We start from the raw sequence: 18,117 nt of genomic DNA, 5'->3' as shown, positions 1-18,117 counted from the left end.
CTAAAAAAAAATAGATCAAACCAAATTTACAATCAAGTTAAAATCACATAACAACATCAAAGAAAAAGAATGCCATAATTTAAATTGGAAAGACACATTCTCACCAACAAAAAAATATAAAAGAAACATAGATACACCATTAGGGCCAGATTCTGTAAACTACAGCATTATCAGTGGCCACCTAATAAACAGACACTGATCATGTGTCAGTCACGCAGTGACGCTGTTTACAGAATCGCAACTTTCATTACAGGTAGGCTTTCATTACAGGTAGGAACCGGAAACGTAGGCCAGGGTTTTAAAGACCTATATTTTTGGTGCCTACCTTTGATGAGAACCACATCTATGGAAGCAATCTCGCACGAAGAGAATTCTGCCAGGAGTACAACTTAAGGCACCAGCATTTGTACCAGCCTAAGTGCTCATGCCTAAATTTAGGAGCTCGCATGCCGACTTATGTCCTATTCTATAACGTAAATTTTGCAAGCAATTGCCACGACAAAATAGGCGCTTGGGGAGAATTCAATAAATGGCTCCTAAGGTTAGTTACTGGAACCTGGTGCAAATGCTGGTGTGCAACTAATCCAAAAAACAAAAAGGGATTTGCTAAAAATTGTAGAGTTCAAAGAAGGAAGGATAATAACTTTACATCAAGTAATCCCCGAAAGAGAGAGAAATAATTTTCACAAACTATCCAAAATACTTCAAAATGTGGAGTCTGTCCAGAGGAAGGCTATTAAAATGGTGCGTGGTCTTCATCATAAGGCGTATGGGGACAGACTTAAATATCTCAATCTCTATACTTTGGAGGAAAGGCGGGAGAGAGGAGATATGATAGACATTTAAATACCTACACAATGTATATGCGCATGAGTCGAGTCTCTTTCATTTGAAAGGAAGCTCTGGAATGAGAGGGCATAGGATGAAGTTAAATTCGGTTGCACCAGTTTCAAAGTACTGTTTGGTATGGCTCCTAATTACTTGTCTCTGTGTTTTGAAAGATATAAACCTAAAAGAATAACTTGAGGGCAATACTTATTTGTTTTCCCGATTATTAAGCCTTGTCGTTACAAAAGATTCTTTGATAAATTGCTTGGTTTTCAGGCAAGTAAAATGGATTCATGGCTAAGTTCCATTATTTCTCAGGCCCATTCATACATGTCCTTTAGGAAACTATTGAAAACCGATTTATTCGAAAAGTTTGTAAATTGATGTTTCAGAATATGGATTGGAAATTTGCACATTGACTTTACAGTTGTACTTTTTAAGGAATATCTATCTATTTTCGCAAATGCATTTTATTCAATTATTGTATAATTTTAGTTGTTTATAGATTTCATACTTTTATTCACTGTTTGTATATTTTTAGTACTGTATGTGAACCACCTAGAACTATGAGGTCGGGTGGTATATAAAAATAAAATTATTATTATTATTATTAAAAGGTGATAGGCTCCGGAGTAATCTAAGAAAATACTTTTTTAAAGAAAGGGTGGTAGATGTGTGGAACAGTCTCCCGGAAGAGGTGGTGGAGACAAGAGACTGTGTCTGAATTCAAGTGGGCCTGGGATAGGCTCATAGGATCTCTTAGAGAGAGAATAGTTACTGTGGATGGGCAGACTAGATGGGCCATTAGGTCTTATCTGCCATCATGTTTCTATGTTTCTATACCATAATCTGCAATAGAGTAGACACCCAAGATGGTGTGAATAACATGAAGAAAGACCTGGCGAAGCTTGAAGAATAGTCTTAAATGTGACAGCTAAAATTTAATGCTAAGAAATGCAAGGTCATGCATTTGGGCTGCAAAAACCCGAGGGAACGACACAGTTTAGTGGGTGAAGAACGTATGTTCAAGTTCAATTTATTTAATATAGTGCAAATATAAAACAAAAAAATGTTAAAATCTAAGTGATTTACAATAAGTATAAAATAAGGGAATAAAACAATACCAGACAAACTATTACATTTAAGGGGAAAAACAATATGGTAAATTGCAATAAGAGTTTGCAAGGAAAATAAGAGAAGGGAGAAAAAAAAAGCAGAATGCTTGAGAGAAGTAAAATGCCTTTAATTGGGCCTTAAATGTAATAAAGGATTTTTCTTCATGAAAGTACTGTAGATAGGGAGAGAGTTCCAAAGAGCAGGTGCCATAACAGAATGATGAATTTCTGTGTACATCAAGAAATAATTGCCTAAAAGAAGGTACATTCAAGAGATGTTGATTTGATGCGCAGAGAGATCTCCGTGCAGTAAAATGAACCAAAAACTATCAGCCTCTTTTACAAAGCCGTGCTAGCGAACAGCCCCGAAGCCCTTTAAATCTCTATGGGCTTCGTGGCCGTTAGCGCAGCCACTAGCGCGGCTTTGTAAAAGAGGCCGTATGTAAAAAGGAAGGGAGTCCAGAAAACAATTACAAAAGTGATTGCTATATTTGTAAGGAATTCAGTAGGTTATAGGAAAAATATGTTCAGTTTTAAGAAGTGGAGTCACATGGTCGAATTTAAAATCCATATATCAATCTAATCAGTGTTTTGTACTAAAAATAAAATAAAATATACTAAAATCAAAATAAAACAGAAACAAAAACATTAACAAAATGAGTATCTTAAAGTAACAACCCCAAAGCAGTCCAGTTGAAAAGCTCATGCTGTGAAGAAATTGTAAGTGATTTAAAGCAGCCAGATAGATAAACACCCTGTGGGCGGAATTTCGTCAAGCAATCAGCTGGTAGCTGCCGTGTTCTGTATAAGACTCTGGTGAAACCTCATTTAGAATATTATGCACAATTCTGGAGACCACACATTCAAAAAGATATAAAAAGGATGGAGTCGGTCCAGAAGAAGGCTACTAAAATGATGTATTGTCTTCATCATAAGGCGTATGGGGACAGACTTAAAGATCTCAATCTGTATACTTTGTAGGAAAGGTGGGAGAGGGGAGATATGATAGAGACGTTTAAATACCATAATGTACATGCATATAAATTGAGTCTCTTTCATTTGAAAGGAAGCTCTGAAATGAGAGGGCATAGGATGAAGTTAAGTGGTGATAAACTCAGGAGTAATCTAAGGAAATACTTTTTTACAGAAAGGGTGGTAGATGCGTGGAACAGTCTCCCGGAAGAGGTGGTGGAGACAGAGAATGTGTCTGAATTTAAGAAAGCTTGGGAAAGGCACATGGGATCTTTTAGAGAGAGGAAGAGATAATGGTTATTGCGGATGGGCAGACTGGATGGACCATTTGGCCTTTATCTGCCATCATATTTCTATATCTCCCCTCTTCTGCCTTTCCTCCAAAGTATATATATTGAAATTTTTGAGTCACCTATGCCTTATGATGTAGACCACGGAGCATTTTAAAAGTCTTCCTATGGACCAACTCTATCCTATTTGTATCATTTTGGAGGTGTGGTCTCCAGAATTGTACATAATATTCTAAATGAGGTTTCACCAGAGTCTTATACAGAGGCATCAATATCTCCTTTTCCTAATGGCCATTCCTCTCCCTATGGAGAGGAAAACGGTGACTGAGTTCAAAGAAGCGTGGGATGAACACAGAGGATCTAGAATCAGGAAATAATATTAAATATTGAACTAAGGTCAGTACTGGGCAGACTTGCACGATCTGTGTCTGTATATGGCCGTTTGGGGGAGGATGGGCTGGAGAGGGCTTCACTGGCTGGGAGGGTGTAGATGGGCTGGAGTAGGTTTTGACGGAGATTTTGGCAGTTGGAATCCAAGCACAGTATCGGGTAGAGATTTGGATTCTTGCCCAGAAATAGCTAAGAAGAAAAAATTTAAATTGAATCAGGTTGGGTAGACTGGATGGACCATTCGGGTCTTTATCTGCCGTCATCTACTATGTTTCTATGCACCCAAGCATCCTTCTAGCTTTCGCCATCATCTTTTCAACCTGTTTGGCCACCTTAAGATCATCACATACTATCCAATCCAAGTTCCCACTCCTCTTTTGTGCACAAAAGTTCTTCACCCCTAAACTGTACCGCTCTTTTGGGGTTTTTTATGCCTATGAGGTTTTTGCCTGAACACCTTAAGCCACTTCTGTGGTGGTGGGAGGGTCAGTTTCTGAAGCTTTTTCCTCCCTTTGGGGTTTATTTTTGGCTTGTTCTGTAGCTTTTCTCCTCTTTAGTGCACAATATATACACACAGGTCATGGAGTTAAAATTTTCATGTCAACTTCAAGAACACTTTAAAACAGAGAAAGTTGTGGTATATACTGCCCATTCCTTCATTTGTGTAATTTAAAGAATTTGGAAAAAGTACATTGGTGATCTATAATAAATTACTTTTCCTAAAAGAAGTGCCAACTAGCTATCGCTTCTTGCTGTGCTTGAGAGCGATAGACATTCCCATGCCTGCTAAAGGTTCTGCAGCAGCTGCCACTACTGAACTCAAGCCCCTCACTTGCCCTTTCCACCTTCCCCCTCCCCTCACTACCATTTCCTGTCTTGCTCCCCTCGTTACCATTTCCTCCCCTCTAGAGCTCACCACAACTCATTCCAGACCCTGATGTGTTCGCTCTGTTTCTCCCTCGCCCCCACTTTTTTTTTTTCCCTAAAAATTAAGCTTTGGCATTTGCCCATTTACATCACTCTAGATCAGTGTATCGCAAACTGTGTGCCACGGCATACTAGTGTGTCGTGGCAGATGCCAGGTGTGCTGCGAGACACCAGTGAGGAGGAGAAGCGCCAGTGCCGGCTGATTGCTTACAGGATGTGCCTCTCACGGCGAGAGGCACTTCCTGTGGGCAGTCAGCCAGCGCTGGCGTCTCTCCACTCTGCACTCCATCACTCTCCCCACCCCCAACCAGTGGTAATAGGAAGCCCAGGGCCATATCTGGAGGGCATCTGTACATGCACGTACATCAACATGATGATGTCACAAATGCGCGTGACATCATTGTGTCGACGTCCATGCATTTCTGGATGACCTCCAGCTGCAGCCCCACATTCAGTATCCCACGTCTTCAAAAAGTTTGCGGCACATTGCCCTAGATTCTAGAATCAGATCTATTATGATAAAAAGCAAAAATATATTCAACCAGGGGGGAATTTTGGTTTTCTTTTTTTATTTGTCCTATTTTTCTTATGGGGTATGATATATTATGTATTTTAACATTTTACCTGTCAAAAGACGGCTTCTCTCCACAGTCAAAGGCATCCTGTAACTCCTTAACAAGGTTTGCCTGGCCTGGGAGTCTGAAAAGTCCCTCTTCCTTCAGTCCATGCTGTCTGATAAAATCCACACACTGTTCCACCAACATGGGTGCCAGACGCTCGCCATATCTCTTTTCATACCGAACTGTATCTTCCAGCTTCTGACCAAAAATACCTGTTTGGGTTACAAATACACAAAAAACAATGGGATTAAAAAAAAAACCCAAAACAACACCCTACACACACACAGAGTCTGGAGTTGGCAGTTGAAAAGAGGGGCACAGATAGGAGGGACTTACCAGCTGAGCGGAGCTCACGGGGTGGGGATATCATGGGGGGGGGATAAGTGAAGAGAGATAGTGAAGGGCAGCTGAGTGAGTACACTCCTTTGCAGTTACACACTATAGAATTTGCATACTAAGGGTTCAATTCTATAAACGGCATCTAACCCATAGGCACCTAGGAACACAGTGCGTAACACATGTCAATCTTAAGTTAGGCACCATTTATAGAATCGGACCTGGTGGTGCCTTAAGGGGAATTCGGCGCCAGTAGGCATCTGAAACCTTTGGAACACCCCATTTACGCCACAGTTTTCTTGGTATAAATACTGACGAATAAGTCCAAAACAGACGCGCTCACAATCCACTCATGATCCGCCTCTAACCATGCCTACTTTCCAGGAGGTGCCTTATCCTAGGCGCCTGCCTGAAGGTGCCTACTACCCAATTAATTTTAAGCCAATTACAAGGTGCTAACTACTTATTATCAGTGCCAATTAAACTAATGAAATAACCGTTAGGCACCAAAATTGGCTAGTTGTGCCAATCTAGGCATTTAACTTTAGTCATCTCTTATAGAATCTGCCAGTAAAGTTATAGGGCTACATTCACTAAGCCCACCGATCAACTTCCGACCACTTAACCACCCCTTTACGATCCGATTCACCAACCTCTGTCCCGATCGTCCTCCGATCCACGCATGCAAATGAGGGGGGCATGGCATTCAAATGCAGGCAGGAAGCGATTCACTAAAATAAAAAAGCAGCACCAGCTGGGCTGGCCGATCCAAAATTAAGCGACAGCTGAGGACCAATCGTTGAGGTCCTTTCCGACCTCCCTGATTTCTGCCACCCAGCTCTCTGCCCGGTTTCTCTGCTGTTAGCCTTGAATCTCCTGCTCTCTCCTGCCTGCCCCAAATCTCTCCTGCAGCCGTGACTCGCCTCTCTTCTCTCACCCTCGACTCTCCTGCCCTTCCCCTTCACTACGAGCCCATGGTTTTAACCTGCGGGTTTAAAGCGAGTTAAAACCACGGGCTCATGAAGAAAAACTACAAATAGCAAGATTAAAAAGTTAAAAAAGGTCGCTGCTCTTAAGCAAGCGCAGACCATCTAGAGAGCAATCCCGACAGTCAGATGGGAGCATGATTCCGATTGCCCTCATCGGATCGGATCCCTCACGGATTGGATTCGATCTGTGCCCTTTGTGAATTTAGCCCATAGAATACTGACTAAAGTGCAGTTATATACGTAACTGCAAATGAGTGCCACTTAACAGCTAATTTGTCAATTAATTTACTTGGATAACTTGTGTGCGCAATTTTGGACACTAAGCATGAAATTGGATGCACAAAATTATGCTATGAGAGGCTAAATGTATCCAACAGGATAGAAAAGCATATTTGTCTTTGGAGTAAGAAACACAGTGTTTAAAAAGTTATTTCATCCAATGCTGTCTAGGGGCACGGATCGGATCCGTGACTGGAGGGCTGATTCACAAATCACCCTCATGCAAATGAGGGCGATCAGAATCACGCCCCCAACCGCCTGCCTGGATTGCTCTCTAGTGATCCCAACACATGCACAGACCATCCATAGATGGTCTGCGCATGCGCTGGCCCTACGTGCCAAGCAGAGCTAAATTTTACTTTTTTTTTACTGTTTTATACATTTTTGCGAGCCCGTGGTTTTAACCCACTTTAAACCCATGGGTTAAAACCATGGGCTTGCACAGTGGGGAAGGTCAGGAGAGTCAGGGAAAATCGGGGCAGGAGAATCGGGCTGGAGATTCGGGGCAGAGCAGGGCGGCAGGAGAATCGGGGCTTCGGGGCAGAGAGCAGGAGATTTGGGGCAGAGCAGTCGGAAATGACATGAACGACTGGTCCCTAGCAGTCGCTTCTTTGTTGATCGGCCAGCCCAGGCAGTGTTGGTTTTTTTTTTTTTTAGAGAATCACTTCTTGCCTACATTTGAATGCCATTCCCCCTCATTTGCATGCGCAGATTGGAGGATGATCAGGACAGAGGTTAGTGAATCGGGTTGGAGGGAAATCAGGTCGCAAAGGGGTCGCTAAGTGGTCAGAACTTGATCAGTGGGCTTAGTGAATCTAGCCCTAAGGGCTCCTTTTACAAAGCCGCGCTAAGGCCTTAACGCGCAGAATAGCACGTGCCACCTTTTGAGTAGGCGGTAGATTTTCAGCTAGCGTACGCTAATCCGATGAGTGCGTTAAAAACACTAGCGCACCTTTGTAAAAGGAGCCCTAAGTCTTTTCTCAAATCTCAATTTCTACTTGAAGGATAACCTGCACTGGAGTAAGGGGGAAGTTATTAACGTGGGCTACTGTTATGACATATAATTTTACTGTTAACCCCAGTTATTAGGAGCTAGGTCTCTTTTCGTGAGATAGAACCGATAATACAATAACATGAGGTAGTGGTAAATTAACCCGTCTTAATGGTACCCCATGTTGATATCTGTGCCCCTAAATTGGCAGCAGAGTGCTGATATCCGAGTGGCAAATTGATAAATGTGTCAGTGCATATTTTTGTCTTTTCAGGCATAGTAGTGTAAGTATCGTCCTTTCATGTTAACATCCATAGCCTTCTAGTCTGTACAAGATTAAATCAATAGTGATGCCTATGTGGAGTTTACTGTCCAATGCCACAAATGAATGGGTTTTCTAAGAGTCTGAAACAGTTTTTCTGCACTCCTGGCTTGTCCTTCATGGTCACCTTTTGATAAGCCACAGCTGCTTCTTCTGGTGCCACCTGCTCATGAATGCTATAATTAAGACTCGTTCAGTCAGCTCGTGGATATATTTCAAGGACATCAATTTCACGTCCAACAAAAAAAAAAGAGAGGGAAAGAAAAAAATTAAACTGTGAAAAAAAAAAGAAAACGAAAACAAGGAAGCAGAAGACAAGGAGAAGAAAAGCAAGTGGAAGGGAGGATGAGAAGAGGAAGGGAAAGAGGAGAGAAGGAGCTGAGAGACGAGATGAGAAAATGCAAGGAGAAGCACTAGTTTGGCGTTCTGAATCTGAAAGACAACAGTTTGGACATCCAGTCAACCAAACCCATGTCCCTTCTTTCTATCATGCATATTTTTGCACTTAGCTTGAATATTGTATGCACAGCTCTTAGAATGGTGCCAGTTCTGTGCATAATTTGATTGCCTAAATAGGTGCAAATTGACATTAACAACCAATAATTGGTGATTATTGACCTTAATTTGCAGTTACACATGTAAATGCACTTAATTGCTTTTCTATAATGTTAATACCTGAAGTCTATAGTTTATAATTGCAAGGGGAGTGTGGATGTAGGAAGAAGGGCTTGGGAGGATCAGGGATGTACCCAGGTTAAAGAATACTGACTGCTATGTGTGGAATTTTAACATTTAGACCAGGGGTGTCCAACCTTTTGGCTTCCCTGGGCCGCATTGGCTGAAAAAAATGTTTCTGGGGCCGCACAAATGCGCAAACGCTGCAGCAAGACAGAGGAGGGAGCCAGCAAGATGGTAAACACCTGGGGGCAGCAGAGGAAAACACTGCATCGCCCTCGACTGGGGCCGCACAAAATACTTCACGGGGCCACCTGCGGCCCTCGGGCCACAGGTTGGACACCCCTGATTTAGACACAATATTCAGCCACTGGGAGGCAGCCTGGATAACTCCTACAGTCGGCGCTGACTGCGGATATTCAATGCCAGATGTTTCCAGTGACTGGCATTGAATATCCTTTTTTTGGGGGGGGGGGCCACTAAAAGTTAACTGGTTAAATCAATATTCAGTGCTGACCAATTAAGTTTATACGAGATAAAACTGCTATTTACACGGTTTGATTTGGCCACCACACTTAGACACTCAATGCTGAAACTTGCCGGTTGTCACATGAAATAGCCAGTTAACTTTTAGCCACTAACTGCGAATATTCAGCAGAAATAACTGGTTATGTCATGCCGAATATTCACATTTTCCCTGCTAAGTGCTATTTAATGGGTCTGTGCTGTTTTTGGTCAGTTAAATAAAGATGAATATCGGCTGAGATACCTTCTTCTTAGGGCTCCTTTCGCTAAGCTGCGTAAGGGCTTTAATGCGCGCCACAATGCCGCGGGCACTAGACGCTAACGCCAGCATTGAGCTGGCGTTAGTTCTAGCCACGTAGCATGGGGTTAGCGCGCGCTAATCTGCTGCGAGCGCTAAAAACGCTAGCGCACCTTAGTAAAAGGAGCCCTTAGTCTTTTTTGAGATTTGACGGAAGGAATGTAGATCTTGAAAACTGCTCAAGAAATGGATTAAGTTAGTCCTATACAAAAGAATCATTTTTGTTTTGTTTTAGCATTTAGGGGGAAATTCCATAAGAGGTGCCTAAAGTTAGGCCTCCTCCCTTTTACTAAGCTACAGTAGAGATTTCTACTGTGGGCCGGAGCACTAAACGCTCCGACACTCATAGAATTTCTATTCCAATATGTTTTAAAATAATGTGGAAAACAAAATTATGAAAAAAATAAAATAAAATTGAGGGATGGTGGTTTAAAATCTTTTAAAAAACTTACCAGTATAATTTGCGCATGGGGTAAATATGATTTAAGTCTTGGGTCTTGGTTTTTGTTTAAGATGGTGTTGAACTTCTTGAGGCAGTGTTTAATTACACTAGTCTGCATGATTTCAGATGACTGATAACTAATATGTGATATTACCTCACTTTTTTAGGTGACAGGTCAATTGCGCGCAAGACAATCGCGCGCAGACAAAAACGCGTGGCCAACTCAGCGCAAAGACAGTAGCGCGCAAACACAATTGCACGCAAGACAATTGAGCGCAAGGATATCTCCACGCAAGACAATTGAGCGCAACGACAACTGAGCGCGAGACAATTAAGCGCAAAGATAACTGAGCGCAATGACAATTCAGCGCGCCCCTAGATGGCGCCTGGTGAACGAAGGACACGCGCATGTCCAGCACGTTAACACGTGATCACGTCAACGCGTTTTCAGTATGGTTCCCTTGACTCTTTGCGTTTTCAATATATCATGTAATTGTCTTGCGCTCAAATGTCTTATGCTAGGTTGTCTTCGCGCTCAATTGTCTTGCGCTCATTTGTCTTGCGCCTCTTTGTCCGCGCGCGATTGTCTTGTGCGCAATTGTCTATGAACCCTTTTTTATATTGATTCCAGAACTGTTCTTTGTTTTCTTTTATCACATACAGTTTTTTTTTTCACAATTTTACTTCATAGATTTATTGCTGTGCCAGTAGGTAATGAGTATTGTTGGGGAGAAATTTCTCAATACAGATCTGTAAGCCTTTAAGCTGGCACAACTGTTGCTTGTGTGACCTTGGAAGTGTTGTTTATCTCAGAGTATAATTATTTTTTGTTTCTTGAAGCATATTAGATATGTGAACCATTTTGTCGCTGTGTTTTTTAAAGGCAGGATATAGAGAGGGCTGTTTTCGATATGATGTCAAAGTCCAAGCTTGGTCGTTTTGTGAGGTGTGTCCAAAAATCGGGTAGAAAAAAAATGACCATTTTTGAAACCGCAAAACATCTTACTTTTTTTTTTTTTTTTGAAAATGACCTTTCTATACGTGTTCACCCTTAATGCAACTATCTTTTTTGACTATTTTTGAAAAAAAAAAGCCCAAAAGAAAAATGTACAAAATAAGCCATTGGGATATAGGAGGAATCAGCATTTTTAGTAGACTGGCCACATAGACATCCCAGCAAGAATAGTGGAGCACCCTAGGGGGCATTGCAATGAGTTTCACATAAAGGGTCCAAGGTACACATTTCACCAAAACTCCCTTATAGTGTATGGGGAGCCCTCTAAAACTCACCCAAAATCTACTGTACCCAACTGTATTCCACCCCAATATCCCTTATGCCTGCAGGTGTACTTATATGTCAGTACAGTAGGGTTTTGGTGAGTTCACACTTTATACCATAAATTCGACATAGGAGGGACCAGAATTGTTAGCAGATAGACCACACAGACATCCCAGCAGAGTAGTGGGGTACTCTAGGGGGCACTGCAGTGAACTTCACATAAAAGTTCCCAGGTACACATTTCATCATAATTCCCTTACTTTGTATGGTGTGCCCTTCAAAACTCATGTAAAACTTACCATCCCCAACTGTATACCACCCCAATAGCCCATATGCCTGCAGGTGTCACCTATATGTTGTTACAGTAGGTTTTGGAGGGCTCACACTATCCACCCCAAGTGTACTAGTTACAGTGGATATGGGCCTAGTCCCCTTCTCTGGAGTCCGCTGCACCAGCTAGCAGGCTACACCAGATATAGGCTCGCTGCTCTAGTAGGACTGGCCATAACATCTGCTGCTACCATATAAACAGGTATGTACTATTTAATTCCCCTATTTAAGACCCCTTTTACCTACCCCCCATTTCAAAGGCACCCAGTGCAAGAAGATATTTGACAGTCTGCTGGCGACGCATGCAGCGAAACTGGACCACACTATCTCCAACCTGCTGATAACAACAAACGACTACAAATATTTTCGCAAAAATCAAAACCCACCTATTCAAAAAATTTATACAGATGGCTTAACCCCAAACAGACCCCCCTCAACGCAACTCCCCCCTCCTCCAGTTCCCTTCTCTTTAGCCTCAAGCATGTCAACTGCTTCCCTAACGGTATATATACTGGATCTGCACTATTTCCTATTTGTACAGCATCTTGTAGCTCTTGAAATATACAGCTCCATTATTCTTGTAACTTCTCCTGGAAATGACCAGAATTCTCTCTGTAATTATCCTGGAAATGTCCAGTTGTCTCTTTTGTAATCCGCTACACTCTTAAACACTTGGCTAAAGCACAAGTTAATATATCCAAATGGATGTAATGGAGAAATACGAAGGATCTCAAGCGCTCACAGCTGTAAGCCTGATGTATATTTCAAGCTAATAACCACAGGGTGAGCTATCATTGGTCCTGTATATTCTCCTTTTTCTTCAATCTTTATCAAAACACTTTAACTTCTTTAATATTTTAAATACTTTGCAAGTCTTATTTTAAATTATGTACTGGTCTTCATTTATTAAATAGTACTCTCCCATTTAGGAATATAGTTATGAAGTACTTAGCTTCACGACGACGGAAGATCTCCGTTTTGCTCATACTATATTTAGAGGAGCTTCATCAGGAAAAGCACCAGCAATAGCACTACAAATAAAACAAGACAATACTTAAATTTAAATTATGATAAATACTTTTAGTACTTACTTGCACTAATAAATGCTCTATGGCGATGCCTTCGGTTACACTTTAAAATACCCGACTTTTTTTAAATATATATAAACTTATTAACAGGATTTATTCCTAAACCTAATAAAAAGCGGGATATTGAATGTTATAACTACTCTACAAAATCAATTATTTCACCTTTCCAATTCCTAAGCTTATTGTGACCTAACCCTCTGCTTGAACCTCACTTATATAACGTACTTGTTTGTACTGGCGGCATTATAAAGACAAAATTCAAAAGACTAGTGAAAGGCTCCGTATTACTAGGATACAATATGCCTGTCTTATTCATCGCCGTCTTAAACGTCTTAAAGTGTAACCGAAGGCATCGCCATAGAGCGTTTATTAGTGCAAGTAAGTACTAAAAGTATTTATCATAATTTAAATTTAAGTATTGTCTTGTTTTATTTGTAGTGCTATTGCTGGTGCTTTTCCTGATGAAGCTCCTCTAAATATAGTATGAGCAAAACGGAGATCTTCCGTCGTTGTGAAGCTAAGTACTTCATAACTATATTCCTAAATGGGAGAGTACTATTTAATAAATGAAGACCAGTACATAATTTAAAATAAGACTTGCAAAGTATTTAAAATATTAAAGAAGTTAAAGTGTTTTGATAAAGATTGAAGAAAAAGGAGAATATACAGGACCAATGATAGCTCACCCTGTGGTTATTAGCTTGAAATATACATCAGGCTTATAGCTGTGAGCGCTTGAGATCCTTCGTATTTCTCCATTACATCCATTTGGATATATTAACTTGTGCTTTAGCCAAGTGTTTAAGAGTGTAGTATGATTCACAAGAGTTTAAAGGATCTTTTGTAATTTGCCCAGAACTGCAAGGTTGAGGCACTTTGTCCGAGTTTTGAAAAGCCTCCTCAAATCGCATCGGGCAGGGGGGGGGGGGGGGGGGGAAGGCCGGAGCTAGGGCAAGCCTGGAGGTGGGTCTAAGGGTCCGGATTTTCCGACTGGAAAATCTGGCAACCCTAGTTATTAAGACATTGGTGAAGCCACTGCTTGCCCTGGATCGGTAGCATGGAATATTGCTACTCTTTGGGTTTTTGCCAGATACTAGTGACCTAGATTGTCCACCAGAATAATTGGTGCCGTCTTCTTTGATCATAGTTAAAAAGAAACAAAAATGGGCTTGATGGACCACCTTGGTCTGACCTAGTAAGGCTATTCTTATGTTCTTATCAGCAACTAAAGATCAATAGCCAGGTAGAAAACAAAATGTTATGGGCAGTTTTCATACATGGCTGTTTAGTTGGAATGTGCAGTGTTTCTGCCCGAGAACATCATATAAGTTCTTAGAGGAAAGGTACACCCATGTCTTCCCTTTCAGTACTGGCTAGGGAAAAGCACCCGCACAGGCCTACCCCTGTATTTTGGGTAGATACATATTCTTTGTTAAATATTGTTGGATGAAATGGTAAAACTATGCATCCCATTGCTTTGCCTGACCCACCCCCACCACTAGCAATACCTCCCCACAATATATACAAACACTAGGTGAAAAGAAAGTGCGCTTTCTTTAAGCAATGGGGTGGGGGTGGGGGAACAATTTTCAAAACTCCCGTTCTTTTGTTATTTACCTGAGTGAAAAGCTTTAGAGAATTGCCTCGCCCACATTTAGGGATTCTTTAAAAAGTACAAAGTATGGTACGTACCTCTGCGAAAACTAAAACATCTTTTAATTCTTCTGTAGGCAACTTTAGGTGTCAGGGGGGCAGGTGCCAGCGCACTTGTGCTGCGAACCACAGCATGTCTGTCTTCAGGCATGATACAAACCGGAGCCCGACATTAAAGCACAGCTGCTTCTTAAGCCCCTCATTCAGAGACAAATTCTTCTTTTGGGTTTTATTTTGAATGATCTGGTCTGTTTCTTTGCCACTCTTCTTCTGACTGCTGCCGCTGATCCTTGTTGCCCAGTGCCCAGCATACGATTATTCCCCTCTTTCCTTTCTGATTTGCAAGAACGAGAGCACCAGCTACTGACAAATGCCACAAGAAGGGAACTGCAAGGAAAGGTCACGTATCGTCCACTCTCAGCTGGAAATGAGAAGCCACATTCCTCCCCCAAAAATCAGCACGACAGGAAAGCAGTGGTAGGGAAGTCTCCACAGAGTACGCCAGAATAATTGGTGCCGTCTTCTTTGATCATAGTTAAAAAGAAACAAAAATGTTCATCCCTCCTTCCTGTGGAACTAATTTGCCTTAACATATCTTGATTTTGCTGTATTTTTAGCGTCATACCCCCTGTGGAGGTTATTTATATATATATATATATATTTTTTTTTTTTTACTCTTCTTATAGTCTCTTCATTCTTCTCCTGTGGGAGGCATGCAGCAACAGACTTCTAGGAAAATGCTCAGATTCCGCCGACGACCACATCTTCTGAGAAGCAATTTCTCTCCCTCTTTTCCTAATGGAAGTTTGCAAGTGTGTCTTCCCTCCCTCGCTGCAGGTGAAGCCCTTTACTGCTGAACACAGCAGAACAATGCGAAGGAGATAAATGTACGAAAACACTAGCAGCGGTTCACTCTTAGGACTTATATTAAAAAAAAAAAAAAGGTCTGGAGTGACTTCAAGAAGCCGTCATGTGCAACAGCTTAAAACCCGAGGCTCTTACATGAGACGTCAGTTCAGCTCCACTCCCCCGATTATGCTCCTGCTTTGCTTTTCATTGATGTTGTGTTTATATAGTGTTTTTTTTTTTTTTCTTTGTCCACTTTCTGTTCACTGGACTAACCTCAAGTTTTCATGTTTCAACCTTTCTTTCAAAATACAGAAGGATAAACAACAACTTTCTTTTTTTTTTGTCCTATCACCTCATGCACAAACGAGTCAAAGATCTAATATTCGCAGTAGCTCTCTTATTCTTTAGCTAGAAAGCAATCTTGTTCAGAGCACCATAACCTACTCCCAGCATGAGTGAACAAACATCAGATTAATCGTCTAATAGTTAATGATTCATAGAACTGCTAGCACTGGACCACAGCTGGCGTGCCATTCCTGCTGGACACACTTCAAGCATCAGGGGCTGAGCAGAGCAGAGTTAGTTCATCTGCACCACCATACCAGGGGCAGAGGAACAATTTTTTGATTGGAGGGGCCTACATAAATCTAATGTAGACCCCCACACCCAAGACCCCTAAGTTGCTGATGTGGTATTGGCCAAAAGCTGGTGAGGGCATTTCCCCTGTGACCATAAGAATAGCCTTACTGGATCAGAACAATGGTCTATCTAGCCCAGTATCCCATCTTTACAGAGGCCAATCCAAGTCACAAGTACCTGGCAAAAACCCAAATGGTAGCTAAAGCACCATATAATAGAATACTTTTGAAATATACAGTACATAAATCATGGTTAAGCTCTGGAACTCTTAGCCGAAGCAAGTGGTAAAAGCAGTTAGTGTAGCAGGGTTTAAAAAAGATTTGGACAAATTCTTGGAAGAAAAATCTATACACCTTGGGATTAAGTAGAATCTCGTCACGTTTTGGGACTCTGCCAGGTATTTGTAAACTGGACAGGTCATGGTTGCAAACAGGATAGAGGGCTATATGGACCCTTGGTCTGACTCAGTAGGGCAACTCTTATGTTCTAAAATAAAATGATAGGACAATTTATGGAGGTAGCTGGCTATTCCCAATTCATTTCTCCTGGGCCATTCATCGGGGTCTTCTGAACTTTAACCATGCTAGATAGCTGCTCACTCATGGAGTTCACCAATGTACGAGTGGTTTCTAACATTTATTGAGCTGAAAGATTACAATCTGGTCATCCCATTCAACAAAATTGGTTCATCAAACCATAATATGGGTTGAGTCACTGATTAGAATTTCAGGGATCTCAAAGTCCCTCCTTGAGGGCCGCAATCCAGTCGGGTTTTCAGGATTTCCCCAATGAATATGCATTGAAAGCAATGCATGCACATAGATCTCATGCATATTCATTGGGGAAATCCTGAAAACCCGACTGGATTGCGGCCCTCAAGGAGGGACTTTGAGACCCCTGGATTAGATGGACCAGTTCTGGACTGATTTGGACTGGAACCTGAACAGGTTATTGGCTAGCACTGAACTCTTTTGAGGAAGGAGGAAGTTAGGTAGTTAAAAGTAAGCTAACCTGGTTTAAGCACCTCCCATAGCAGTCTACAATAACTGGAACGTCAGGTTAACTGAGGTACCGGTGTTTTAATAGTCATGAATCATTACTCTACCCTACAGCTGGTAAGAAGGGACAACACAGGGTTAACAGATTTTGCTTCTGGAAAAAGAAGACGCATAGCCCTGCCCTGTTCCTGCCCCCAGGCCCATCTCATTCCGCTCCCCCCAGCACAGCCCCGTTCTGCCCCCAACCCGACTGCGTATTGCCTGCCAAACCCAGCCCCGCACAAACTTCGTCTCTTCAGGCCGAGTCTGGAGTGCATTTATGCACGCGCACATGCATGCGACGTTACCACTTTGCATTCGCGCACTCCAGACTCGGCACCAATCTCAACAGCTTTTCCAAAACCCAAAGTGCTGGGTTTTGGAAAAGTCATCCGGATGCCCAGACAGTCCTTTAAAAAGAAGACATAGCTGCGTAAATCCAGACGTCTGGTAACCCTAGTGTTAGATGCCCCACGTCTTTGTGGGGGCTACTGTTGAGACATGCTATTTTACTGTTAACTCCAGTTAATAGTAGTAGAGAATGACACAGGGACAAATTTGTCCTCTTCCCTGCAGGAAGTCAATTTCCCCATCCCGTCCCTGCAAGTTTTATCACTATCCCTGTTCCTTTTGCTCCATTCCTGTAAGCTCTGCATTAACTGCACAAGTCTTGAACACTTATGATTTTAAAGTGTTTGAGGCTTGTGCAGATGAGGACGGAGCTCAGGCATTGGTGGAATGAGGCATTATGACATCACAATCTGAGCTCTAGAATGTTGCTACTTATGATTTTAAAGTGTTTGAGGCTTCTGCAGATGAGGACGGAGCTCAGGCATTGGTGGAATGAGGCATTATGACATCACAATCTGAGCTCTAGAATGTTACTACTTATGATTTTAAAGTGTTTGAGGCTTGTGCAGATGAGGACGGAGCTCAGGCATTGGTGGAATGAGGCATTATGACATCACAATCTGAGCTCTAGAATGTTACTACTTATGATTTTAAAGTGTTTGAGGCTTGTGCAGATGAGGACGGAGCTTAGGCATTGGTGGAATAAGGCATTATGACATCACACTCTGAGCTCTAGAATGTTGATACTTATGATTTTAAAGTGTTTGAGGCTTGTGCAGATGAGGACAGAGCTTGCAGGAATAGGGCAGGGACAGGAAAAGGACTCGCAGGGACGGGATGGGAAAATGAGTTCCTGCGGGGGACAGAAAAAATTTGTTTCCGTGTCATTCTC

At 41.9% G+C, this 18,117-nt stretch overlaps 1 protein-coding gene across 5 annotated transcripts in view; it reads right to left on the bottom strand.

Annotated features, from left to right (window-relative positions):
• ARHGAP24 (Rho GTPase activating protein 24) overlaps positions 1-18,117 on the bottom strand; it is an 833,428-nt gene that overhangs the window by 69,722 nt on the left and 745,589 nt on the right. For 3 of the 5 annotated variants that reach the window (XM_033914713.1, XM_033914704.1, XM_033914721.1), the window contains one exon: positions 5,147-5,354. In XM_033914713.1, coding sequence (XP_033770604.1) covers positions 5,147-5,354 — 208 coding nt within the window. Of the gene's footprint in view, positions 1-5,146; positions 5,355-8,186; positions 8,299-14,388; positions 15,548-18,117 lie in introns of those variants that run through there. The other 2 variants (XM_033914732.1, XM_033914742.1) reach the window with 2 other exon arrangements.

Source organism: Geotrypetes seraphini, chromosome 1, assembly GCF_902459505.1.
Source record: "Geotrypetes seraphini chromosome 1, aGeoSer1.1, whole genome shotgun sequence".
In the NCBI taxonomy this organism is placed as follows: domain Eukaryota; kingdom Metazoa; phylum Chordata; class Amphibia; order Gymnophiona; family Dermophiidae; genus Geotrypetes; species Geotrypetes seraphini.
The sequence above is the reverse complement of the archived record's forward strand: the minus strand, read 5'-3'. Positions and strand labels throughout refer to the sequence as shown.